This window comes from Stegodyphus dumicola, chromosome 3, assembly GCF_044657685.1.
Source record: "Stegodyphus dumicola isolate Sdum_Otavi_A_Nest chromosome 3, ASM4465768v1".
Taxonomy (NCBI): domain Eukaryota; kingdom Metazoa; phylum Arthropoda; class Arachnida; order Araneae; family Eresidae; genus Stegodyphus; species Stegodyphus dumicola.
Genome location: NC_140770.1, coordinates 3,252,820 through 3,280,224, shown reverse-complemented (window position 1 = coordinate 3,280,224; position 27,405 = coordinate 3,252,820). Strand labels below are relative to the sequence as shown.

Sequence of the window (27,405 nt, the reverse complement as noted above, 5' to 3'; positions counted from 1 at the left end):
CGTGTACAAGTTACACATCGGGAAAACCACGTAAACGCCCATGCATCCAGTCCGTTCGCGGGATTCGAACGTCGGTTTAGTTTATTTAATTAGTTTTGGTTTATTTAATTACGGCAAAGCACATTAGGGCTATCTGCGTAAGAAGGGGAAGCCTTTCGTGGAGGACTTTTTAACCCCTTCGAGCCGGGTAGCGAAAACGCGCGCTTATCGCTGAGGCCGGCAGTGTCTTACGCGAGCGTCTCTCCAAGGCCGGGGGCTTTTTTGCTACTAAGCCTAAATCCATGAAATTTCCGAAGTATCAACGCATTGTTTAATAATGCTCTATAGAGTATTTAAACGGCTTATGCTTTATAGATATTTATATATATATATACTTTAATTACCTTATTTCTTGTTTAAATGCATATTTTACACATTTTATTTTAATTACTCACCATTTTATGAATTTTAACATTATACCTCTGAAAACTAAATGTATTACTTAAAATTCTCTTTTCGTATGAAAAATTTGAAAACAGGGATCTACACACAGTCCTACGTTACATTCCTTGCCGTTGCAATAACTCATTTGCCGTTTTCGAGGATTTTTCCGGGAATGTGAACAAACGAAGCATCGTCGTCTCATTTTCTTATCAGTCTCTTCTGAACAAAGTTTTGGAAAATGTCTTTCAGTTAATCTTTCAGAATCAATATCAGAATTTCAGAATCATTATCTGAAATATTTTGCATCATTTCTGCTATTTCATTCTCTGTTAAACATTTTCGACGCTTCGACATTGCAACGGTAAAAACAAAGAATTCACGTCTAACAAGATCTAATTATTTTCTAAAAACTGAACTGCAAGCCGAAATACCCAACGCTTTAGAGCAAATAAAACTTCTCTACTTACAGTAAACAACTACCACGTGCGAATAAAGTGCGATTTAAAGAGACGTCATAAATCACCACGCCATTCGGAAACATTTACTTCCCCGTTTGTTTATATAATCAAAAACACGTGTATGTGAGTCATGCTTCTCTCATTTCAAGTATAAGGTCTAATGTACATGTATCTGAAACCATATGGACATACAGTGCCATCTTGTGGCAGAAATTATAGTTTGGAAAACGTTCCAAAGTACTGGCACAAATACGTGACAGTCGGTAGAGAACGAAACAATCCTCTGGCACGCCTGCGTGTCGGCCGGTAGATAAGTGTGTTCGTTGCTGGCACGTATACGTGACAGTCGGCGCGAAGGGGTTAAGGGAAACTGGCTCGTATACACGTTACACACAGGGAAAACCACGAAAACGCCCAAGCAGCCAGCCCGTTCGCGGGATTTGAACCTCGGACCGAACTACCACTGTTCAGCGACTATACCGCTCGGCCACTGGTGGGCTCGAACGTCGGACCAAACTACCAGTGTTCGCCGATTTTACCGCTCGGTCGCTGGTGAGCCTCGTCTATATAAATGCAACGGACAGCGATTTGATACAAGCCGACAGAAATTACAGCGCTTCTAATTATCATCGATAGAGGGAGTACCTATTTATCTTCTCATGAATACCTATATAGCAAGGCAGGTGACAGGTGAGAGCAGGTCCGGACACCCGGACGGCTTACATAGACAAATCGGGTATCGTCCGGATCCCGCAACTATCTGAAGCTACACTCAGAAAACAATACAAGGGCGAAGTACATAAGCAAAATATAGATTTTTCTGCCATGCGGAAGTAAACATTTTCCTGGCTACATCGCATGTAACACATTGCTACACATACTCGCTACACTATACATTTCATAATATGCAATGCGTTGATCATTGCACTGTACTTAAGACACATTTAAAACTCAATGCTACACTTAATACACTGTATATTCTTTGCAACATATTACGCTGAACATTATTCTTGAATATTCAACATAGATTCTGAACAACGTAATTGATTAAGTAAGACATAACTTGATTGTATAGTACATAACTTAATTATATAAGACAGACTTAAATAAATAACTTGATACAACAGATAAATAAATTAAGAGCTCTTACATTTGCACACAGAAACACACGTTGTTTACTTTGTGCTGTACTTATAATATACAAAATACAGATTTAAGGACACAGTACAGCCCATATTGCTTTTGATTAAATAACATGTTAAAAGTTAACTGTGGCATAGCTCTCGAGTATTTAGTTATATCCAGTAATTTTGAAGCTACTCTACCTCTACTCAGTAGAAAATTGCCTACAAGCGGCCGAGCGGTTAAATCGCTGAATACTGGTAGTTCGATCCGAGGTTCGAATACCGCGAACGGATGCATGGTTGTTTTCGCGGTTATACCCATGTGTAACGTGTATACAAGCGAGTTGCCTTAGAAAGTCCTCCCCGAAGGCATACCTCTCCTTAGGCAGATAGCTCTCGAGGCTTTGTCCTAATCATACAAACCAAATTCGTAGAAAGTTATTAAAAACAAATAATTTCAAATGCTTACTCTACTTGGAGATGAAACAAAACCATTCGAACCATATCGCTATATATCCTGCAATGCAGTTTTCCATAGGAGACCAGCTATTTCTTGTTCATACTTCCACTTTCTGAAAGCAAATGCGCATACATCTTATTTATTTACTCACAAATAACCGAAAACTTTCATAAAACAAATATTAAACAAATATTAATTACCTCATATTCGGAATGTGAAATGAATTGCTGCGAATGACGACCCAATTCACGCAATTGAAGTAAAAGAAACTGCACGTGCGGATTTTTGTTTTTTGTCAATTAACATTTGCTTAAACGCATATTGAGCCTATAAATAAAAGGGGTTAGATAAAATGTTTTTACTGTACAACGTTGCCATGGGTCGCTTTGAAATCCTTGAGTTTGTTAATCAAAAATTCGTTTTACAAAATATGAAAGTTTTACAAAATATGAAATCAATAATAAAATAAATTCTAAATTTAAAATTTTGTCCATATTCGCAGTAGGATTACGTCTTTCAAAACTGGATGGCCCTAGGTACCGTTGTTTTATCACAATGCGAGAAACATACATACATTTATGCAGATTCTTCATAATTTAATTTTTTCAAATATAATACAGGGCGATAATATTTGGTGGCAACAGTTTGAAAAGTGAAATGGACGTTGAGAGTGATTCAAATATGAAAGGTTTAGGCTTTTTAATCTGAAAGGCTTTTTTTTAATTATTATTTTAGGATTAATTAATAAATCAGTTGTTAGTTATTATTTTAATTGAAAAGTTTAAAACTGCTATCACAGTTCTGCAGTTCTTTCCCTTTGGACTAAATATTAATGCTAAAATTAAATTATTTAAGCAACTCTCATTCATTTCAAATTTTATTATAAAAATTTTTTTCTAATTACGTTCTCGATGAAATTTTACAATCAACCGTTTGGAAGCGGTTTGGAGGCGTTTGCGTTATTTGAATTTGCTTGATTATTGTTCAAGAACCCATTTTCAAACGCATAAACTACTGTTTTGAACAGCGCAAATTAATTCAAAAATTTTGCTTAGAATTTACAGTGCTTTTCTAGATTCGATGGATGGTTGGATTGCCTCACTTTTGCTGTCAATTTCTGCACACAATTCTTTAAACACAATCATAATTAGTTTTTATACAGGTTGTCTGAATAACTTTGGGAAATGACACATATTCTGAAAATGAAAGCACACAACTTCTTTGACGGATATTTGAAACATTAGATATAGCCTGCAGTTTCTCCGAAGCTTCTTCTACACAAATGCCACATTTTCGGGAACAGTTTTTAAAGGATTTAGATGGGAGCTATTTTATTTCATAGCTCCCATCATTCATAGCTCCTCGCATTTTCTGTTATATGTACAGCCTTCTAACAGAGATACTTACTTATTCCCAGTGTTTGCATTTTCCCAAAATTCAATTATTTGTTCATTATTTGCTGAATATTTCCTGTGATGTCATTTGAAAGCTTTTCTAATACCCTAAAATTAAAATCTGAATGTTGGAATTTGTGGCTTAAATCTTTTCGCTTGGCATTTCCACAGGGTACATGGTTAAGCACACAGGCAAATTTTAAAAAATGCTCCTACCAATGGTTCATTCAAATTTCAAAATTTACGTTTCTAACCTACAGAAAGATTGTCTTCCGTCTGTTTATTAACATAAAAATTGCTTATTAGCATGAAAATTATGCTTGTAGCATGCATGAAGGTTATTAGCATGAAAATTACTTTTCTTGCTTTCTCTTCAGTCTGGAAAAAGTTTTCAATTCTTTTCCATTCGAAGACTTTTAAGATATGATAATAAGAAAACGCACTTCATGAACTCCTTTTATAACTCGCTGGTAACATTACCTTTCCCAAAATGGAAGGTTTTGAATGAGACCTTAAAAAATGGCACATCAGTTGTACTTCCACCTCTGATCAACTAGAATTCGGGAAGAAATTCTCGTTCATTTACAGTGTGTCTACAGGATTTTGTTTTTCCAAACTGCGTTAGCCCAGAAGGCCCTTTGTTGCATACAAATAATCTAGAGAAATTAAACGAAAATGTTTGTATTTTTTCTACTTAAAGAACCTTAGTAATAATAAAAAAAAATAATTTTATTCAAATTTCGTTTTAAATAATTGTTACAGTTTGTTCACTACAGTGGACAGCATGCATATACGCACATGCATACAAATCTCTTCCCAACGATTTGCCTTGTTTGCAGCGATCATTACCATCATCTAAATGGTAAATCTACAACTGACATGTACATACAAATTCCCCAAAATACCTTCATTTCGTCGATTGTGATTGAATTCATTTTGCTACAATTTTGTAACCTGTACCTATTGGATTCAAATGTCAAATGTTCTAGAAATTCCGTGTCAAACATAAACATTTCCAGTTGTGTTTTGGCTTGATAAGCAGTCCATTTGGGTTTCAATTCACTCTTTTCGGTAGATCTCCACAATTTTCTCAAACTGACATTTAAAATAAAATGTCTAAAATTACTAATTATGAATAAAAAAATGGCAGTATAAGAAAAAGTAAGCAATATTACATAATGTTTACTATGAGAAATTGTACTAACTTGCAAACAGAAGTAGCAGCCATTTTCCAAATAGCAATGCTTTACTTAGTGATGTTATACAGCCATCTATGCACGACAGTTGAAAGTTCTAATGATATAGAATGAATAAGCACAGGAATGGAATCTGTTAAGGCATTTACAGAAGAATAAACAAATTTAAACTTTTGTCTAATAGAGTGGACATGATGCAACAAAGGGTTAATTTCGTTTTGGCATTTCGCGTTGGTTCACTTTTCAAATTGTTGCCACCAAACATTAGAGCCCTGTACAATATCTAAAGAAATTAAATAACGAAGAATCTTCATCAATGTTTGTACATGTTTCTCCCATTGGGATAAAAAAACGGTTCCTAGAGCCATCCAGTTTTGAACAACGTACGTTTCCACCCGAATATGGAATTTGTTTTATTATCTATTTCACATTTTGTGAAACTTAAACGAATTTTTTATTTGCAAACTGAAAGATTTCCAAGCGAGCAATGGCAACACTGCACGGAGGGGGGGGATATTTTTATCTCCAGCGCGCGCGACTATGTATCGGAAATTCTAAAGATATGCTCATTTAAAAATAATTTTGCGATATTGATGTTGAACTGAATTTTATGGTTTATGCGCGAAGAACATGATATTTAATAATAAAAAAATAAATAAATAAATAAATAAAAGGTAACGCTTTGGGCTTGACTCTGTATCTGAAATTCTAAATATGCTCATTTTAAAATTATTTTGAAATATTGCTGTTGAACTGAATTTTATAGTTTGAGTACGTAGAACATGATATTTAATAAATAAAGGTAACATACAAAACGTTAAAAAAACGCCTCTTTGGGCTTAATGTAAAATCAAAAAGCATTCAGAATTTTTATTTATTTATTTATTTATTGGTTAACATTATATGGATGAACTAGGGAAAGCTTTGATGTGTACAAGCAGCATATTCTGTCACTCAAGAGTTAGTCTTTTGGCAGTCGGATTTAATACGCATCGCAAATGAATTTACTAAACGGTTTTTCTATTGGTTGGCATGCATTCATTTTGGTTCCAAGAAAATTAACCGTAATAAGCTGCTGAGTATACTAGCCTATGAGTTTAAACAGCGGCGGATACTGTTGCTGCTAAAAATGACGGATACACGTAGTCGGAGCGGTTGATGCGAAAACTAAGTTGAATTAATAATGAAGCTATAATACTACCAAATGTAGTCATTCAAATAAGTAACAATTATGCGCAAACTCAGCAATAATTAAAGGGTAAATTATTTATTAGTCTTTCGTCCGTTAAAAATTTTAAGCTTTTAAGTTAAAAAAAAGCACAAGTTACAAAGTAAAAGCAATGCCAAATGATCTGCAAAAAAGTAAAAAATAGAAAATATATATAAAAATTAAATGGGAAACAGTCGGTAACCGAAAACAACAAAAGCTAATAAACCAAAATATTTGAACAGTAGTTTTTAGCCTAATTTTGTTTTTATGAAAATTTGGAGAATATTAGATTAATTTACATCGTTTCAGTGCCGGTGAAATTCAAGACAACGGTATTGAAAGCCATGATATCTCCAAATTTAAAACTGGAATTTTTTTAACTTGAAATAATAAACATGTTATAGCTCCCATCCCAGGCGTTCCTTTCATTTCAAAGAAAATAAACTGTTAAATGTAAATTAAATCATTTTTCTATAATTTTAGAGTAAGTTAATTGAACATTTTCCAGATTCCATTCGTCTTGGTGGATTTGGGCTTAGAGAAAACTCACTTTGGGAGACCAACATTTTTTTTTCGCTGTACTTCTCAGTTTTAATTTCCCATTGTAAGAAAGTGCGGGAAAAATATATTTCAGAGTTCCCTTTGGCGAAAATTGGCGATTTTTTCTGCGCCATTCTTGTTTACGTGCAACGCCCTCCCGAGTGAATAAAACATAATGCAAATGCTTGTTAATATGTTTTGCATCCCGTTTAAAACATAATGCAATAAAACATAATTAAAACAAAAAGAATATAATTTCAATAAACTGCATTTAAAATCAAAATGAAACAAGGGAATAGCATATAAAAATAGAAATACATATTATCTAATTTGCGCAGTACAAAAAGGAAATATCGACTTGCCTTATTTCGAAATTTCTGTGTCTTCGATGTGTGGCATACAAAATTCCTTAACAGCATTCAAAAACTGTTTAAAATTATCTGAACTAGAATCTGTATTTTTGTGTTACCTCTATTTATTAAATATCATGTTCTTCACACTTAAACCATAAAATTAAGTTCAACAGCAATATCGGAAAATAATTTTAAAATGAGTCTATCTTTAGAATTTCCGATACACAGTTCTGCACGCTGGAGATAAAAAGGTCCCGCCCCCCGTTTTGCCACTGCTCGCTTTGAAATCGTGGAGTTTGTTAATCAAAAATTCATTAAAGATTTACAAAATATGAAATAGATAATAAAACAAATTCCAAATTTGGGCTTCCAGATGCCCATATTCGGGTGGAAACGGACGTTATTCAAAATTGGATGGCTCTAGATACCCTTGTTTTATCACAATCCGAGAAACTTAATACATTTATGCAGATTATTCATTATTTAATTTCTTTAAATATAATACAGAGCGATAATATTGGCTGGCAACAATTTGAAAAGTGAATTGGACATTTATAGTGACCAACGCAAAATGCCAAAACGAAAATAATAGTCCTTCAGGGCAGATTGTCCTTTGGACTTAAAATATGCATCTCTAAATAAGACTTTTTTATCAACATTGCAAAGTAATTAACTCCATTTATAGGTATTCTGACGCGTTACTCATGCTTGTTTTTAAATATAAACTCGAACTTCGAATAACTAAAATCTTAAAATTTTTGCAATATTGAAAAAAAAAATGCACAATTGAAATGTCTTGGCAGGCTGCATGAAACCGCTTCGGGGGCCGCATACCCCCTTCAGTGTCAGGCCACTGCTACAAGTGTTTCATTTCTCACATACTTTAATTTTCATCCATGCTGATTAAGAGTCAACTGCAAAATAGAAAATGGCTCAAGAATTCGTCTTTAATAGCTTCGCTAACATCTACGAGAATACTGAATCAATTCCATACCTTTCAGAGTATACTTTGAAAAATCTAACAGCATAGAAAGATGAGCTCGACCCACTCATTTGTTTCAGATTCTATTGAAAGTAATAAATCAGTCTATTTTCTTAAATACATGGTCCCCGTCTAACAAAACAAAGTTGTGTAAAATAATATATGCATTATATAAATAAGGTGACGTTCGGTATTCCTATTTATTCATTTTACAGCTGCACACATTTAAGGCATAAAATTAAGCTCCGCCTACTCGTTAATTTCTGATTCTATGGGAAGTAATAGTGCGTAGTTAGTAGAAAAATTCGTAACTCGCGTTCCGTGACAGCAACAATTATCCTTCTTGGTTAAGTCTGGGAATAATGGTTGATCAAAGTAAAACTACGTTACCATTGGGAGCGAAATACCTTGAGCAAATAAATTTAAAATTCACGGAAATTAACCCGCAACGGTAAAATCTAGAGGTATACGCCCAAGGGGCGGCATACAATCAGAAGTCCGTTAGAGAAGAAATTACGTTTAAGGGCTTGTTTCTGTCATTTTTAGCGGTTATTTGATGGTGCAAGGCGACATCCTGTTTTCCTATTTATTTATTTTACAGTACCACACATTTCAGAGTATATTTAGAGAAATTTAAAAGCCTAGAATTATAAGCTCCGCCCACTTGGAAGTTTCTGTGAATAATATACTAATCCATTTTAAATTTATACTCCCTGTCAAACAAAATAAGTTGTTATCACGTACAAAATTTTCTTTTTTTTTTAATCTGTTCCAAAGGAAATAACCGTAACTCCCGTTCCGTGAAAGCAACAATTATCCTTCTTGATTAAGTTTAGGTATTATGGTTGATCAAAGTGAATCCACGTTACCATTGTATAGCGAAATATCTTGTGCAAGTAAAATGAAAAGCCACTGAAATTAACTCGCAACGATAAAATCTAACAGGTATACGTCCAAAGGGTGGCACTCACTCAGACGTCCGTCAGAGAGATTATTGCATTTACCGGCAGCATTATGTTATTTTTTAGCGGAATTTGATGGTGCAAGGTGACGTTCTGTACTCTTATTTATTCATTTTACAGTTCCACACATCAAAGAGCATAAAAAATAAGCTCCGCCCACTCGTTAGTTTCGGTTTCTAAGAAGAGGAAAATACTCTATTTTTTTACGTATATAGTTCCTGTCAAATAATCTCTTTTTTGTATAATATATGCCCGTATATAAATTCTTTTTAAAAATGAGAGTTCCGATAAAGTACAAATTTTGTTTTTTGATTTTTAATACTTTGCAGTAGATAAATCACGTTCCATGACATGTACAAATAAAACGAAAATCCTCGGAATTTTTTTTAAAAAGCATAGTGGATTTTTCTAGGAACCTGGTGGCCCAAACCAACACCTCCTTATAGAAGGAAGCCGGGACACTGGATTGTGACATCACGCGTAGTCGTCTATGTCGAAACCCCGAGAGAGCAACGAAACAAAACAGGCTGCGCGCTAGTGCCGTACTTAACGTTGATTTCACTATTTGATATAGATACTTGGGTGGGATTTTATTCAGAGATTCAATTATATATAATGAATAATTTAATTACTTCAAAATTTAACACAATAAAATTTGACATAAATTTAAGAATTTTTTGTTTCTTATTTCTTGACTTTAATGAATTATACTTCCTTGTAGGTTTCACAGCAGCATTTAAAAAGTTAAAAATCAGCCATACTAACTCAAAAAAGGAATTTCTGACTTTTCCCTCATAATTTAATATTGCTTTATATTTTTCTAATATTTATGAAAAAAACCCAAATTATCTGCATACAAACTATTACTTATCATTTCATTTTTCTTCCAATCAGTAATTTGTCTTTAAAAGAAAATGGTATAAAAATGCACTAAATTTTGTCTATAATATGCTATGTGTCTTGCAAGTTTCAAATAAATTAGTATATCAGAGGTTTGCTTAGCAAATAATTCAATGTGCAATTTAAAATTATTGCTTAAATCTGTAGAACCAATAATATTAGTTGTATATGTACTTAACTGTATTGTGTTAGTTATATAGCTGAACTTGAAAATAAAGATTCACAAGTGAAAAATAAAAAAAAATTTATTTACAATTTTATGCAAGCAGTCAGCATAACAACACAACACCTAAGTTATAACATACAAATAAGTTAAAACCAGCTGATCTCTTTTTATCAATAAATTATTCAAACTTTCTTGTAAAAATTGAAGCAGAAATCTCATTAAGCATATTGCCATACTAAGAAATCTCATCAATTCTTATTTATTAACAGGTGTGAAAATTTCAAAACTGCTTCTATATTAATTGGGTCTCATCAGAAACAATAAGATGAGACTATGTGACCTTAATATTTAAATTTTGATACTGCAAGTTCAAGTTTCTATTCGTTAAATTTCAACCCATTTTGTCTGGCAATTACAAACACCGTTATTAACTTTTTACAACAGCCAATTAATAGTTTCAAAATGTATTACGATACTGCCATAATATGGATAAATATCGGGCAAACACTTGAGAAGACCGTCCATTACCATTTAAAACACTTCAGGTGCACAAATGATATTAAATTTTATACGATGGCTATTATTATTTATGAAGCATATAAAGATACATTCAACAGCAAATGGATGTCAGCATCACCAGTATATGTAAAAACATTTATTGATGTTGTGTAAAGGAAGTGATTATCAGTTAATGTTTCAAATATAGAAAATAATAAAAATGTTTTACCTATGCACCAGTATCCAATTTGAAAGTATCTGGTCACTACATGCAACACAATTTTGTTGTAATTTTTCCAAGCTAAAATCGTGATCTTCTAAGTTACTCGCTATCAGGCTTGTTTAATTTAAGCAAAGAATATATCAAAATGATTTGTCCAGAAAGCCACCAGTCTTAATTATGGGACACCGGTAATTTCAAAATGCACATGAAAATCACAGGTTTGTGAAATGAGTGCTCCTAATCAGAGAGACCCTTTATTCAGCCAATTCCCAGAATAATAGTAGGAGTTATTACAAACCTGTTATTTTGTCGCCATGCTGAAACACATAACTGTTATCTTGATAAAGTAATTTATCATATGGTAACATGAAAATTATACTCAAATGATATAAGTAATGGCCACTTAAAGACACAACATAGACCCTTTTTTACACAACAACAAATTAAAGACAAGGAAATGAATTTTTCAATATTTTTAAGTGTAAAACAGTCAGTACATGCCCATATAAAAAATATAAATTATAATGACCCATTCTCAGTATAAAAGCAGCAGTTACCATAAACTTGTCATCTTGTAAGCATGCTGAAACACAACTTTTATCATGAGAAAGCATTTTACAGTATGTTAACACCAAATGATAACCACTTACTAAACATTAAGTGGTAGCCATTTAAATACAACCCAGATACCATTTTATGCAGCAAACACTCAACAGCACGAAAATGAATTTTTCAATATTATCATCTTTCAAGTGCTCTGAATATAAAACAGTCAGTGCATGTCCATATGAACAAAATTATAATGACCCATTCCCAGTATAATAGCAGCAGCTATTATAAACATACAATTTTCTAATCATGCTGGAAACATATAACTGTTACCTCGATAAAACATTTTACCATATGTTAACACAAAAATTATATCAAAATGATAAGAGTAGTGGCCACTTAAAACATAACCCACACACATTTTTATGCGATGACAAATTAAAGGCAAGGAAATTCCTTCTTCAATATTTCAAGTCATAGAGTGGATATATATATAAATATATTTATATACGTTTGGTGTGGCCGATTGCAACCAAAATACGAGGTGCACATATACATGTTATAGCAGTCCTATATACAAAATTTCAATGTTCTGAGGCTACTCGTTTTTGAGTTATGTGAGATATGTACGTACGCACGAACGTACGTACATACGTTCGTACAGAAGCCACGAAAAAGCAGTTTTATAATTTTTTTGAAGGAAAAGAGTATTTTATTCTGTCCTTACGTACAGATATGGTGCAAAAACATCGTTAAATTGCATTCGATAGCGGTCAAAATGGATATTTTCGGTGAAATATGCTGCCTGAAACTTTTCGCGATTACAATACTTCCTTTTTACTTCGTACAAGGAAGTAAAAAGGACATGCCTTCTTCAATATTTCAAGTCATCTAAATATAAAACAGTCAGTATATGTTCATATCAACAAAATTATAATGACCCATTACCAGTATAACAGTGGCAGTTATTATATACATATCATTCGGTAAGCATGCTGAAACATCACTTTTATCAGGAGAAAGCATTTTACCATATGTCAACACCAAACTTATACCCAAATGATAAAAGTAGTGGCCGCACTAAAACACAAACCGAGATACTTTTTTACGCGATGACAAATTAAAAAAAGGACATGCCTTCTTCAATATTTCAAGTCATCTAAATATAAAACAGTCAGTATATGTTCATATCAACAAAATTATAATGACCCATTACCAGTATAACAGTGGCAGTTATTATATACATATCATTCGGTAAGCATGCTGAAACATAACTTTTATCAGGAGAAAGCATTTTACCATATGTCAACACAAACTTATACCCAAATGATAAAAGTAGTGGCTGCGCTAAAACACAAACCGAGACACCTTTTTACGCAATGACAATTTAAAGGCAAGGAAATGCCTTCTTCAATATTTCAAGTCATCTGAATGTTAAACAGTCAGTATCTGTCCATATCAACAAAAGTATAATGACCCATTACCAGTATAACAGTGGCAGTTATTATATACATATCATTTTGTACCCATGCTGAAACATATCACTTTTATCAGGAGAAAGCATTTTACCATATGTCAACACCAAACTTATACCCAAATGATAAAAGTAGTGGCCACACTAAAACACAAACCGAGATATTTTTTTACGCGATGACAAATTAAAAAAAGGACATGCCTTCTTCAATATTTCAAGTCATCTAAATATAAAACAGTCAGTATATGTTCATATCAACAAAATTATAATGACCCATTACCAGTATAACAGTGGCAGTTATTATATACATATCATTCGGTAAGCATGCTGAAACATAACTTTTATCAGGAGAAAGCATTTTACCATATGTCAACACCAAACTTATACCCAAATGATAAAAGTAGTGGCTGCGCTAAAACACAAACCGAGACACCTTTTTACGCAATGACAATTTAAAGGCAAGGAAATGCCTTCTTCAATATTTCAAGTCATCTGAATGTTAAACAGTCAGTATCTGTCCATATCAGCAAAAGTATAATGACCCATTACCAGTATAACAGTGGCAGTTATTATATACATATCATTTTGTACCCATGCTGAAACATATCACTTTTATCAGGAGAAAGCATTTTACCATATGTCAACACCAAACTTATACCCAAATGATAAAAGTAGTGGCCACACTAAAACACAAACCGAGACACCTTTTTACGCAATGACAATTTAAAGGCAAGGAAATGCCTTCTTCAATATTTCAAGTCATCTGAATGTTAAACAGTCAGTATATGTTCATATCAACAAAATTATAATGACCCATTACCAGTATAACAGTGGCAGTTATTATATACATATCATTCGGTAAGCATGCTGAAACATAACTTTTATCAGGAGAAAGCATTTTACCATATGTCAACACCAAACTTATACCCAAATGATAAAAGTAGTGGCTGCGCTAAAACACAAACCGAGACACCTTTTTACGCAATGACAATTTAAAGGCAAGGAAATGCCTTCTTCAATATTTCAAGTCATCTGAATGTTAAACAGTCAGTATCTGTCCATATCAACAAAAGTATAATGACCCATTACCAGTATAACAGTGGCAGTTATTATATACATAACATTTTGTAAGCATTTTGAAACATATAACTGTTACTTTGATAAAGTATTTTATCATGTTAACACCAAAATTATACCCAAATGATAAAAGTAGTGGCCACATAAAAACATAACGCAGACACTTTTTTACACAACAAATTAAGGGCAAGGAAATGAATTTTTCAATATTTCAAGTCAATTATAATGATAAAGAATCTTACCATATGTTAATACTAATTTGATATCCACATTAATAATAAGGACCACTTAAAATACAACCCAGACACTTATTTACATAGATGCATAGAAATGAATTTTTCGTTACTATTACTTTTCAAGTGATCTCAAGGTTAAACAGACAGCATACATGAGTAGAAAAAAAATAATAAGGAATTCACAATAATGTGTAACAGTAACTGTTAGATGCAAAAATATTTTTTCAACAGAAATAAATCTGAACTAACATCACTAGGCTTTGCTCAATTAATTTTTTGTGTCTTGTTACATGCATTAAAGTTACTAAACTTACTAGTCTATGAAATACAGCATCATTTGAATTAAAACCTACATTTTTTAAATGTTTAATTGCTAAACACCCATTATATTTTTATTTATGCTTTAAAGTTTTCAATTTGCGCTCTTTTGCAATGCTTTTCTGGTTTAGTGTATCATTCTTTAATTTGCAATAATTATTTAAAAATGTGTTCGTTGATGACCAAAGAATCTGCTTTAACACTTTCTGTGACTCATGAGCTTTAGGGCAATCATCTAGATTTAAAAAAATGTCATTTTCTATCAGTATGTCTAGAGTTAAGTTACATGCTATATCCCTCTGATTTGCAGAAAATAAAAATTCATTCTCAAATTCTTCAGATACAAGTTTTTGAATAACAACATAATTATATATTACTGAATTTAGTACATTAGGATGAGGATATAGAAGTCCTCTATCAAATCTTTTTATCCAAGACTGTCCTTCATTTTCTACAATTAATTCTTTATCAATAGTTAGATTGCCTTTACAAATATCACAGCTTAATAGTTTCACAACTTTATAACTACAGTAACCAGCTATATACATTAAAATTGGTATGTCATTTTGAACATTTTGTATATCTTCATTTGTAATAGTTATTCTTCCTGAGAAAGTGCATCCAATATTTTCTTGCTCCAGAGATTCAATACACAGGTTTTTACAATTTAGATAAATAGGAATTCCTCCATACTTTGATGATTTAATAACAGTTGGCAGAAGACTTTGTAATCTTAATTTTGCTTCAGTTTCATATACTTGCCTTATAGAAATATTATGTTGTGAACCAGCCAGCTGTCTATATTTTCCGAATCTATTCTCTAGGAGATCTGTCTGAACTTTTCCTGGTAAAAAGTAAGTAAATTTTAGCTCCTCAATGCAATACCTTGCCATTTCGAGCAACAAATAGCTAGTATGTGTTAATGCAAAATGTGTTTCCTTAGTTAGTCCACCACTAGAACAGCCTAAAAGTTTCCACTGATCTAACCACTCAAGTAACTTATTTAAATAAATATATCTAACATCATCATTTTGCACAGTTAACGGCTTTTGATACTCATTCATCTTATGGTGTCCTTTAAAGATACTTTTGACATTGACTATTGACCACCATGTAGATATAATTTTAATAAATTCAGCTGTTGTTTCGTAATTTAAAATACTATTTTCTTTACCAATAACCATTATTGCCTCTGCAAGACGACTGTCAAATATTTGTAATGCTAGCTTGACATTTTGTCTTTCCAAATTGGTTGGATACAGAGCTTTCAGAGTCAAACCATAACTATATTTTACAATTCTGCCTGCCTCTAATGAATGGAGACTTTTTATGCATGCAAATGCCGCTGTTTCGACCTTGGAAAATTTTTCAAAATTTGGATAAAATAAACATTGCCCAGAAGTTTTTTGATTTATCCAGTTGTTCCTGACACACTTCAAGATGTGCACTGAGTCAATAACAAAAAATAGTGGCCGAGATAAGTCTGCAGGGTTTTTATACACAATACTAATTTTTGGAGGCATACAAAATAATGACATGGCTTTTTTATTTATTGAATTATTGTCAGAGACAACTGCCACAATTCTATAACCTATATTTTCTAAACCAATTATAATTTTCTTAAGATATTGATACAGATCCTCAGCATTTAATGATTTAACTGGTAATATATGTGCCACATCCTTGAAAGGTGATAATAAGCTACGTATCATAAAAACATAAGCACTTGTAGCAGCTTTTTCACAGTTATAGGCCATGCCACACAAATTTCCTCCTTTAAAATCAAAACATGAATTTAAATGCACTTCATCCATCATAATAATTACAGTTTTATCATTTTCTTCTAAATCCTTGCATCTTTGTTTAACATATCCTAAAAAGTCATCATTAAATTGCTCAGTAATAGGATTAAGAGAAACATTGAACAAATTCTACGAATAGTACGTGGATGGGGAATAGAAATGTAACCTGAATGTCGTAAAAACTTGTATGCATGCGGTGAGATCGAGTTTAACAAACTGCAAAAAATAAGTAAATCTGGAGTATATCGATACTTCTCTTTCTTTACATTTAGTTTATTTACTTGCTCTGAAAGGAAGTTCAGTTCAGTTTCTTTTTCAGGTAACACTCTTTTCAATTCTGAAAGCATATCATCCACAATTTGTATAGAATTCTTAATATATTCTTCATTTTGTAAGTTATGAGACAGACTTTCAACTTCCTTTAGTACTTCTAGAAACATATTTACATTACTAATTTTTAGAGGGAAAACAAATTTACCAATAGATTTTATAGCGATGTTTTTAATATAAATACATACTGTTAAATCCTCATTTATTACTACCGATTTCTGAATTTCTGGAGCTGGGTCACTTAAAATATCAAGTAACATAGTTGAATTTTCAGTATGTACAGTTGTCCAAAATGTTTCTAAAATCTGATGTTCTAGGCAATTATTGAATTCAATTAAACTTTCAAATGATCGTTCATTATCATACCGTTCTTTCATTTTCAAACTTTCTTCTATCGCTTTCTCCAGGTATTTCTCTTCTAAACGAGCTTTCTTCTTTTCTGGTGACATTCTCGATACAGAATTTGATGACATGTAGGATGGGCCATCAGGGAACTGAGAAGGTATGCATCCTTTTTTCAAACGTGGCCTAGAAATTGGGGCTTTAATTAACTTCGCTGATTTCTCATCATACATTTCGATTTCTCGTATTATTTCATCTGATCGAAAATGTAATTCACATACCTATAAAAGAAAATATTCAAAAATCAACTTGTTGTGAGTACAAAAGTTAGATGCATGTTAATATTTAGTAACAGAAGTCAATAAGCCCTATGATTTAAATAAATAATTTGATACATAAATACGAATTAAAAAACCAGTAATATCATTTCAATTACGTGTATAATTTAAGTAATTTGTAAAATCTGGAATGCTCATCATAATGATTACAGCTTTATTTACATTTAAAGAAAATTATATATTTGAGATAATTGTTTACAACAAACACTGGTTACCAAATACAAATAATTACCTTGAATACATCATACCAAACTTTCATATATCATTACAAAAATTTTAAAATGAAACCTATTATGATTACTTAGTAGTTCCTTGTCATATAAATTATGATAAATTTGGAATAACTACAGAATCTGCCTGCACAGTATACTAGAAAGCATTTACAAATTATTGGCATTTATGTAACTACTAAATTTAGAATTATTCCTGTTATATGGAACTTTATTTCATTCATAAAACTTTGAAGGAAAATATTTTTTTGAAATGATTAAAACAGGCAAGATTAAAATATTTCAAACATAAAACTTCTTACCCACAGATCAAAATCTAAAATCGTAAGCATAAACATCACATACCTATCAATAAAAGTAATAAAAAATGTAAAGATACAAAACATAAAAAATGCAGTAAAATTGAACTTACTCTGGTATGTTTAGTAGGTTGAAAGCCATCTTTTCTTCGTAGACTCCTTATCCATTTCATCCGGAGTTCAGTCTCATTTGGAAACTTGAATACAGCCACTTTTGGTCCGTTTTTATAATTACCACGACATGTGGCTACAGCACATTTATGAGGCATCGTATGAAATTATAAAAGCACGAGACAATATATAAAAAAAGCACGAGACAATATAAAAACTCTGTCGCTAACGCAAATAACCGCTCCACGTTCGTCGCTCTTGGCTCAACTACGGGGCTTTGATTTTGTTTGAAGGAGCGAGGTGAGTCAGAGACGACTACCTGTGACGTCAGAGCTTCCCCTCGCTTCAGTGTCCCGGCTTCCTTCTATAAGGAGGTGTTGCCCAAAACGCTTTTCTGAAAGATTCTTTAATCTGCAACGGTAAAAATGTAAGAACTGTACGCCCAAAGGGAAGGCACCCACTCCGAACTTAGTGATACCAGTACATTTACGGACAGGTTTCTGTTATTTTTTAGCGGTTATTTGATGGTGCAAGGTGACATGCTGTATTTCTTTTTATTCATTTTACAATTCCACACATTTAAGCGTATACTTTGAGAAATGTAACAGCATAGAAAGATAAGCTCCACGCACTTATTAGTTTCGTTTTCTATGGGAAGTAATAGACGAATCTATGTTTTTAAATTTATGGTCCCTGTCAACCTCGTTTGGAATAGTATATGCCATTTTATAAAAGTCTATTTTAAAAACGGGAGTTCTGGTCAAGTACAAAATTTTGTTTTTTTTTAATACGTTGCAGTAGAAAAAATCGTAACTCACGTTCCGTGAAAGCAACAATTGTCCACTCAGTTGTCCGTCATAGAGATCATAACACTTACCGGCAGCATTCTTTTATTTTTTTAGCGGAATTTGATATTGCAAGGTGACGTTCTGTTTACAGTTCCACACATAAAATTAAGCTCCGCCCACTCGTTAGTTTCGGTTTCTATAGGTAGTGAATTACCGGTGAATTAAGGTGGTGTCACGTCTTCGATCCAAAGGCTTTAACTCCACAATTATAACCCCTACTGGGAAAGTCTTAGTAGAAAAAATGAAGTTCATTTTATAAAAAATAAAGTGAAAACCTATTGAGTCCTAGTTGCTTGCTAGACGAGAAATTAGCTGTTAAAAGTATTTGAGAATAATTTTCTTGAGTTTTAGTTGAAAGCGTTGTCTTCTGTCATCAGATAAGCTCTGCAGTGGATTCGATATCTATCGTTGGTCTTGAGAGATACTGCGGAAAATGAAAGTTAAGGTAAGCTCTTAGGAAACTGTATCGCCATCTGATGTAAGTTCTGGGAACCTGTTTAATAAATTTATCTTCAAGTTAATTTTCCTCTTCTGCGAAATTTAAAGCAATTCTTACTGCTTCAAAGGCTATTGAGAGTTTTTCAGTACTGGATTTAGATCGTTTTATTCTATCTGCGATGTCGTTCATTTTTTGAATAAAGTTAAAGACTTTTTGATCTTGGAAAATTTGGAAGATGTCAGCGAATTCTTTTTCAGGGATCTCCTGCGAGTTGTTGCTCGGATTGAATAGAGGATTTTTAGCTACTTGAATTTCTTCTAAAGTTTTCGTTTTCAGTGCTGAAAAATCTGCTTTTGTGGGAATGGGTTGTTTTACTTCTTGGGTTTTAGGAGCTTGAAATCTTATTTGGTAGACAGGGCACCCACGATAAGAACTAACGTGATTTCCACGGCAAAAATGGCAGATGGGTTTGTCTTCTTGTTTAAGTGTATAAGTATTTGAACGGCGATTTTGGGAGCATTTACAGCCTATTTCTTTTTTATAGCAGTTTATTTGTGAATGTCCATAGGTCTGATCCTTATAGCATTGAATTGGTCTTTTAGTTTTAGGGGAATACTTCTCAACTGTTGACATTGTGGATTGTTTCTCCTGATTTGTTTCTTTCGAGTTCTGTGAAGTAGATCGGTAATTATTAAATCTTTAACGGTAACGTTTACAGTTGATTGAGAGAAAAGCGGTGCGGAATTCGATAGTAGCTTTTTTGAAATATTCTTTTGCGTTATCGAAATCTTCAGTATTGGATGTGTACATGTAAACTTTGCATGCTTTCATTTGAATTTCAAATTCCTTCTTTAAGTCTTTTGGTTTTGTTGTTTTTATCAGTATTATTAAGTGGTTCGAAAAGATTATTTTGTCCACTTTCTATAGTTTCATCTGATTTGGGTTGCGAGCAAGTCTTTTTAGGGGTTTGCCATTCTGCATTTTTTTCCTCAGAATTTACATCGGAATTTGGATTTGCAAGTGCATCATCTATTTTTCTAGAGTGCTCCAGCATATTATTTACATTCCCGTATTTTGAGATAATTCCTGTTACTTGTAAGTCCAATGATTGGCTACATCGAGCCTGTGATTTTTCTTTAATTTCCGTAAGTATTTGAATTTTTAATTCTTTATCTTCCAGTTGTCCTGATATTAATTGTGGGAATATATCTTTATATTTTTCCATAACTCGTTTAAATTCTTGGGGTTTTGGGGAAGTTTTTTCATCTCTTTTAATTTGTTTAGTTTTCTTCGAAATTAGTTCATTTTAAAGAGTGTCCTTGATCCGTAGATCACAGACTTATCCGTAGATCACAGATCTACGGATAAGTCTATGCTCTATCCGTTCGGTACTCTATTGATGCTCGATGCTTGTGAAAATATGAAATGACTAAGAAGCAGATCAGGAACTTATGTAGAGAAAGCGTCCAAAGTCCAACGTGGGATGAGATAGTTTTAGCTGTTTTGACTTAACATATTATAAATATCCCAGAATGGGCACATGACGTACAACAGTCTGGACCATGGACCTTATAAGAGATAAGACTAACTCAGTGGGCGGGGCGCGCGTCACCGATACGTCGGCAAGAAATAGTAGGGACGATCTGGTTTACTTTAACACTGAAACCTATGGCGTTTGTATCACATAACTCTTTTTAATTATTAAATGTTATATATACCTTGTACAGTGATGAGATTATGAAAGCCACAGTTTTTCCCAAATAGGATTTAATATATCTCATTAAAGCACTTTTTACTGCATTTCGCGCGTTTTTTTCACGCGTAAGTCTTGTACAAACAAGTATTTGTACATTCTTTACTTTGGTAAACTCTAAACACAAAATTTATGAACTTAATTTTGCGAACAAATAACGTAAAATTAAATAAGATTGATGGTACGTGATGCTTTGAAATAAATAAGGTAAAATTAAATAAGATCTGATATATTTTTTTTAATTTAATGACCATTTTCAAAACTATAATAACATTACAAAACAATCATTTATTTTATTATATCATCATTAACTTATTAACATTAAAGTGGAATATTTATTTTAGTAATTTATAAAATTCGGAGCATAAAATATTCTGATGTAATGAAGGGGGGAAAAAAGGTAAAATAAAATCTAGAAGCACTCAGATTTTATTTTACGCCCAAAAGTAAGCTTTTTTTAACGTTTTGGGTGTTACCTATATTTATTGAATATCATGTTCTTCGCCCGTAAACCACATACATTTGAATACAGCATATCTTTCGAATTTCCGCACTGGAAAACTGCTATTTTCCGTACAGTGCTCGCTCTGAACTCGTTGAGTTTGTTAATCAAAAATGCGTTAAAGTTTTACAAAATAGGTTAAAACAAATTCGAAATTCGGCCGTCCAAATGCCCATGTTCGGGTGGAGGATTACATTATTCAAAATTTGATGGCTCTAGATACTGTCGTTTTTGTCACAGTGCGAGAAACATACATGTATTTATGCAGATTCTTCATTATTTAATTTCTTTAAATATAATGCAGGGCGATAATATTTGGTACAACAATTTGCAAGGAGACACGGACATTTAAAGTAAAACAGCGCAAAATCCCGCTTCGAAACCAACAGCCTTTCTAGGCTACCGCTCCTTTGGGCTTATAAATTAAATTAACAGTAAATAAAAAAAATTATGCAAAACTAAAAATTAATTAAAAAAATAATCACTATAAAATACAAGCAAAACGTATTATTACGGCTATATGCAATTTTTAATATTAGAATTAAATGTATAAAAATTTTTGAGGAGTCAAAAGTGTTTATCACTATGATTTATTCTTATATATAATTGAAATAAAATTCCTTTATAGAAATTGTGCTCCAATAATATTGGTCTATAATTTAAAAAAAAGAAGCACAGTTTAGAATTTTAAACACAACTTTCAAAAATTCGTTTTTAAATATTTTAGTATTTTTTACTTATTTACACCAATAAAAAGCATAAAAATTGCAAGAGAAAATTGCTTGTTTGAAATTTTCTATTAGTTCAGATTTAAAATATTATTTTCTAAAAGTAGTAGTTACAAATTTCCTTACAGCATAGGAAAAGCGAAAAAATATCCAGCCCTGAAAGCATGCAATAGCTTTATAATTATTTGGAACGTTAATTATGCTTGATAAATATGGTAAATTTTTAAAAATCAATCTCAATTTCAAAAATAAAAATATGGAGAAATTCTAATTTGGGAAATGAGCGCTACAACCAGCTTTTTCTTTGTCAATTATACACGCTGCAATAGGCAACCACAGTTAAACTTCTGCAAGTCGTCCCTACTCCTTCGGATGCGATCAAAGTGACAGCCGGGAACGCCTCAGACAAAGAATCTCTAAAAAAGAATCTTAAATCATTTGGGTTAGTCTATTTCTTATAAGGTCCATAGCCAGTGCAAGTTGACGTTTTGTATTCCTATTTATTCATTTTACAGTTCCACACATCTAACAGCATAAAATTAAGCTCCGCCCACTCGTTAGTTTCGGTTTCTATGGAAAGTAGTAAACTAAAGTATTTTTTTAAATTTATAGTCCCTCTCAAGCAAAACATCTTCCTAAGAGATTGCAATAGAAAAATTCGTAACTCACGTTCCATGATAGCAAAAAGGATCCTTCTTGATTAAGTCTAGGAATAATACTTGATCAAAGTGGTTCTACGGTACACTGGGAGCGATTCTGCAAATAAAACGAAAATCCAGGGATTTTTTTTAAGAAAGCATAGTAATTTGTTTCTAGGAAATTAATGGCCCAAATCGCTTTTGTGAAAATTCTTTAATCTTCAACGGTAAAAATGTAAGAAGTGTACGCCCAAAGGAAGGCACCCACTCGGAATTCCCTGAGTTAGACCAGTACTTTTGCAGACAGGTTTCTGTTATTTTTTAGCGGTTATTTGATGGTGCAAGGCGACAATCATGTATTCCTATTTATTTTACAGTTCCACACATTCCAGAGTATATTTTGAGAGATCTAAAAGCATAGAATTATAAGCTCCGCCCAATTGGTAGTTTCGTCACTATGGGAAGTAATAGAGCGATCTATTTTTTTTTTTTTTTTTTAAATTTATACTTCCTCTCAATGAAATAAATTCTCTATAAATAATTTATGCCTTTATATAAATCTTTTTTTAAAACGGGAGTTGTAATCAAGTACACAATTTTCTCTTTTTTAATACGTTGCAATAGAAAAAATTCTTAAATTACGTTTCGTGACAGCAACAATAATCACACTTGTTTAAATCTAGGAATAATGCTTTATCGAAATGGATTTACGTTACCAATGGGAGCGAAATATGTTGTGCAAATAAACTGAATGTTAATTTTTTTAGCGGAATTTGATGGTGCAAGACAAAGTTCTGTATTAATATTTATTCATTTTACAGTTCCACACATTTCAGAGTATATTCTAACAGCAAAGAAAGATAAGCTCTGCCCACCCCTTAGTTTCAGTTTCTATAGGAAGTAATAGACCAATCTATTTTTTTAAATTTATAATCCTTGTCAAAAAAATATTGTACATTTAGGTCTTAGGTCCTCGCTTGTTCAATAGGTATACGACCCTGAAGTCTTTACCTATCTATAACTGTCTTTAATAGGAATCCTAAAAGTGAAAAAAAAAAAAAAAAAAAAAAAAAAAAATTCCAAGTATTGGAATAAACCTGTACACTTGAAGTGTTGAATGACATCCAATGTGGCAGTATGTAACAGTGGCATAACTTTGGTAAAATTGCGATTTAACATCTGAAGCATAACTTTCACATCGTAAAAGAAATTTAACACATCTGTAGCATAAAAACTTTGGCATAACTTTCTCCTCGTAGGTACTACGGCTGAGTGTCCTCCTTCCTCCGTGTCTTGGAGCAACAGAATAGCGTGAGCATAATAGTTGAGGCATATAACAGTAGTGGGCGGAGCACAGTTGCACTGACCAAACGTTGAAGTTTCATACACTTAAGACAAATCAAAGTCCTGCCTCCGGGGCCGCAAAGTCCATATCGTTTTGCAATAATTAAGTAAATATAAATACGAGTAAACAATGAAAAGTAGAAAAAACATTAAATTCACTATGTACATCGATCACCATAACTCGTTATCGTGTATCGTTCTTGGTCTTTTGCAGCGTTGAATGACTGTATAGTCATAATCTCCTATGCCAGCGGTTCCCAACCGCTGTTCCGCGGCACACCAGTGTGCCGTCTGAAGCACCGTGGTGTGCCGCCGGGTCTGGGTGTCACGGTGCTGTTCGCCCGCTATAACTCCTTCCGGCACTCCCCCCGCCAGTGTCATAGGTGGTCACGGCGCTGTGCAGTGCTATAACTCCTCCCCCTGCCAATCTTGACAAGTGTCCGCCGTGTCCCCGCCCCCATGAGACGCAGGCAGACGCCTCACACAGTGTCAGAGAGACAACGGCTGCTGTGAGGAGAGAGACACAGATACTGCAGTGATGGACAAGTTTTTGAAAAGGAAAGAACTGGACTCTGAACAAAATCTGGAGCCAGATGAGAGCCCGAGTATGAGTGGGGGTCAAAAGAAAGCAAAGATGGTTAAATTCTCTGGCGCAAGGCAATATAGCGAAAGCTATATTTCAGTTGGATTTACTTTCACTGGAGATGAACACAAACCAACTCCACTGTGCGTGGTGTGTGGTGAAAAGCTAGCTAACAGTGCTATGGTCCCAAGCAAACTTAAACGCCATCTCCAAACGAAACACCCTTTGCTTCAAAACAAGAATGTGGACTATTTTGTTCGCCTGCGTGACAACATGGAGAAACAGGCAACTTTTATGAGAAAAACAACAAAGGTAAATGAAAGAGCTCTTAAAGCTAGCTATCAAGTTGCTGAACTTATAGCCAAGACAAAAAAGTCGCACACTGTGGCAGAGACATTAATACTTCCTGCCTGCAAAGCTATTGTAGAGGAGATGCTCGGACCTGAAGCAGCAAAGGAAATAGCCAAAGTCCCTCTCTCAAACAACACAATTTCCAGACGTATTAATGACATGTCTGCAGACATCGAAAGTGTGGTTTTGGAAAAGATCCGTATCAGTGAGAAATTTGCATTGCAACTTGACGAGTCTACTGATATCAGTGGACATGCTCAACTCTTAGCTAATGTGCGTTTTGTTGATGGTGATGCAATTAGAGAAAACTTCTTTTTTTTCAAGGTATTGCCAGAAAAAACAACAGGAGAAGAAATTTTTCGGGTCACATCAGAATACCTTGAACAAGGAGGACTTAAGTGGGAAAACTGCACAAGTGTCTGCACCGATGGAACTGCAGCCATGGTCGGGCGCACCAAAGGCTTTGTAAGCAGAGTGAAGGAAAGAAATCCAGATGTAATTATTACGCATTGTTTTTTACACCGCGAGGCTCTCGTAGCCAAGACTTTACCATCAGCCTTAGTTCATGTGTTGGATGATGTTGTGCGCATGATAAACATTGTAAAGTCACGACCCATGAAAAGTCGCATATTTGCAGCTTTGTGTGAGGAGATGGGAGCAAAGCATAAAACCTTGCTGTTTCATACGGAGGTCCGGTGGTTGTCGCGTGGCAAGGTCTTGGTTCGTGTGTATGAGCTGCGGGAGGAACTTAAAGTGTTTCTGACAAATGAGGGATCAGATTACGCAAAGCAGCTTGCAAGTGATGAGTGGTGTGCAAGGCTGGCATACCTGGCAGATATATTTCATCATCTGAATGAATTGAACACCCGAATGCAAGGCCGAAATGAAAACCTGCTTACAAGTACAGATAAAATAAATGCATTCCGTTCAAAGGTGCAACTCTGGCATCAACACGTGGAAAGTGGCAATCTTGAAATGTTCACACTCACCATGCAATCGCAAGGTGTTCACACTACTGCACTGTGTGAGATAATAGTTAAGCATTTAAAAACTCTTGAGGAGAAGTTGTCATTTTATTTCTCTTCAGTCTCCACTGAATGCCTTGACTGGGTTAGGGACCCTTATAGCTCAGCATCAGTTGTTGAAAAGGAAATGACTTTACAGGAGCAGGAGGAACTAATTGAACTGAGACAAAATCGTGGTTGCAAGCTAAGATTTGCTGATCTACCTTTGGACAGTTTTTGGTTGGATACTGCCAAGGAGTTCCCCCTTCTGGCAAACAAAGCTATTTTGACATTGCTCCCTTTTTCCACTACATATCTGTGTGAGATTAGCTTTTCAAGCATGATTGCTATGAAAACCAAATACAGAGAGAGACTGAGAACTGTTGACGAAGAGCTACGTGTGTGTCTTTCTTCGATTCCAGCCAGAATATCAGCTTTGTGTTCAGCCAAACAGGCCCAGGTTTCGCACTGAAAGTATTTTATAATTTTTCACTATTCTGTTTACTTAATATTTCATAATAAAGTAATTATAAAATACTTTCTTTGTGCTTATTTGATTCCTATTGAAGAGAATTACTTTATTATAGTCAATATAGGCACAGAGTTAATTTTTTAACATTTTCTAATGGTGGTGTACCTTGTGATTTTTTTCCCCGCGACAAGTGTGCCTTGGCCAAAAAAGGTTGGGAAACGCTGTCCTATGCTACGTACAGCTTCATTTTCGTGATTATCACAGTTGGTGTAGAAATTATGTGAAGCAATTAAGATCTCGCTATCTAACGGTTTGATTTTCATTCCACGATGTATTGCAGTGTTTCTTACAAACCACGGTGAGTCTGTGATAGTTCTAAGAAATTTATTTTGCAATCTTTGCAAAATCTGACGATTTGATCTGGCTGTAGCGGCCCATGCTGCTGCTGCGTACAATAAAATCGGTCTTATTGCTTGAATAAATCGGTCTTATTGCTTGCTACATAATACTAGGGGGAGGAAAAAAATCATAAGCTCATTAATAAACTGCCTTTTAAATCAAAACGAAACGGAGAAATAACATAAAAATGAAAATACATTTTATTTAATCAGAGCACTACCAAAAGGAAATACAGACTTACCTTACTTAGAAATTTCTGCATTTCCCCATGTGTGGCAAACAGAATTCTTTAACAGTATCCAAAAGAAGTTTCGGTGGCGTTTCCTTCGAAAATCTTTTTTTTTTAAAC

The 27,405-nt window shown here is 33.6% G+C and overlaps 2 protein-coding genes across 2 annotated transcripts; one reads left to right on the top strand and one right to left on the bottom strand.

Annotated features, from left to right (window-relative positions):
• Positions 1 to 10,235: 10,235 nt before the first annotated feature.
• LOC118204749 (uncharacterized) lies at positions 10,236 to 18,333 on the bottom strand. The gene is made up of 2 exons (XM_035377043.2): positions 17,998 to 18,333; positions 10,236 to 17,298 (listed from the first exon to the last, which is right to left on the bottom strand). The coding sequence occupies exon 2, from the start codon at positions 16,358 to 16,360 to the stop codon at positions 14,618 to 14,620; it is 1,743 nt and encodes a 580-aa protein (XP_035232934.2). The 5' UTR covers positions 16,361 to 17,298; positions 17,998 to 18,333; the 3' UTR covers positions 10,236 to 14,617.
• A 6,452-nt stretch (positions 18,334 to 24,785) lies between these two features.
• On the top strand, positions 24,786 to 26,657 carry LOC146997888 (zinc finger BED domain-containing protein 5-like). The gene is made up of 2 exons (XM_085812300.1): positions 24,786 to 26,205; positions 26,269 to 26,657. Exons 1-2 carry the CDS (start codon positions 24,786 to 24,788, stop codon positions 26,655 to 26,657), a joined length of 1,809 nt encoding a protein of 602 aa, XP_085668426.1.
• The last annotated feature ends 748 nt before the right edge of the window (positions 26,658 to 27,405 follow it).

What these genes read in the sequence shown, in the direction of transcription:
- LOC118204749 (XM_035377043.2), bottom strand. Translation starts at nt 16,360, where the DNA reads ATGATGGATGAAGTGCATTTAAATTCATGTTTTGATTTTAAAGGAGGA.
- LOC146997888 (XM_085812300.1), top strand. Translation starts at nt 24,786, where the DNA reads ATGGACAAGTTTTTGAAAAGGAAAGAACTGGACTCTGAACAAAATCTG. An exon ending in TGTTCACACTACTGCACTGT is followed by an intron (nt 26,206 to 26,268) that starts GTGAGATAATAG and finishes ATTTCTCTTCAG; the next exon opens with TCTCCACTGAATGCCTTGAC.